The sequence below is a fragment of the Chenopodium album genome, chromosome 17, assembly GCF_948465745.1.
Source record: "Chenopodium album chromosome 17, dcCheAlbu1.1, whole genome shotgun sequence".
Lineage (NCBI taxonomy): Eukaryota > Viridiplantae > Streptophyta > Magnoliopsida > Caryophyllales > Amaranthaceae > Chenopodium > Chenopodium album.
Genome location: NC_137850.1, coordinates 33971493 through 33972653, shown reverse-complemented (window position 1 = coordinate 33972653; position 1161 = coordinate 33971493). Strand labels below are relative to the sequence as shown.

General features: G+C 38.1%; 1 protein-coding gene across 1 annotated transcript; it reads left to right on the top strand.

Annotated features, from left to right (window-relative positions):
* LOC145588846 (uncharacterized) lies at positions 1 to 675 on the top strand. The gene has a single exon (XM_081645443.1). The coding sequence runs from the start codon at positions 1 to 3 to the stop codon at positions 673 to 675; it is 675 nt and encodes a 224-aa protein (XP_081501569.1).
* Positions 676 to 1161: the final 486 nt, after the last annotated feature.

The window sequence follows — 1161 nt, the reverse complement described above, 5'->3', positions numbered from 1 at the left end:
ATGGGTGACAAACCAGTAGTACCTTATAGTGATCCTTACTACTTAGGTAGTTCTGATCATTCGACTAATGTTCTGGGTAGAATAATCTTCAATGGAAGCAACTACCTTAACTGGAGCAGAAGTGTGAAGATGGCTCTAGGGGCCAAGAACAAGCTTGGTTTCATCGATGGAAAGGTAAGAAAACCTATTGCTGGTTCTGAAGATTTTAGTAAATGGGTTAGGAATGATTATATGATAAGATGCTGGTTGTCTGCTTCTGTTACACCTAAGATAGCTGAACAAATGCTAATATGTGAATCTGCTAAAGAATTTTGGGATGAGTTATTAGAGAGATATGGTGAATCAAATGCACCACAGCTGTATTTGTTGAAGAAGGAAATGAATGGTTTGCAGCACAATGAAATGAGTGTAGGAGATTACTATGGAAAACTTAGAAGTTATTGGGATGAGATAAGTAATCTTGAAGGATACCCTGAGTGTAGTTGTGGAGCCATGACAAAATGCACCTGCAGTGTTTTAAAGAAGTTGGTGGAAAGGGATGCAAAGAACAAAGTAATAGATTTCTTGATGGGTTTAAATGGAGTGTATGAAAATATGAAGGGAAATATTCTTGCTATGGATCCTTTGCCATCTGTAAACAAGGCATACCACATGATACAACAGATTGAGAAATAGAAGGAGATTTCTAGTACAATGGAGTCAGGGGTGGAGTCAAGTGCTATGGCAGCAAGTAGACCCTTCAATGGAAATTCTCAGCAGAACAATCCCACTGGTAAAAATAAGGGGTTTCAAAAGAGAGATACTAAGGAAGAGAAGCAAAGGAAGTATTTTTGTGAACATTGCAAAATGAGAGGGCATGTGAAAGAAGGATGTTTCAAATTACATGGGTATCCAAACTGGTTCAAGAATCCTAGTAAAGGGAAGGGTGCAGCAAGTCATGTTGCAAATGTAAGTGCAACAAAAGAAGAAGAAATGCAGGATTCTCCTTTGGATGAAGGTGGATGTTCAAAGGAGATGATCAATGCAGTTGTGTAGTAGGTTCTTAAGGCAATGAATGGAAAGCAGCAAGATGGTTCTAGTTCCTCAGGAACCAAATCTCATTTGAGCAATTTTGTAGGTATAATTTCTTCCTACAATGCTTGCTCTTACTATAAAATTTTT

Excerpts from the sequence above, each read along its gene's own strand:
- LOC145588846 (XM_081645443.1), top strand. The coding sequence starts at position 1 with ATGGGTGACAAACCAGTAGTACCTTATAGTGATCCTTACTACTTAGGT.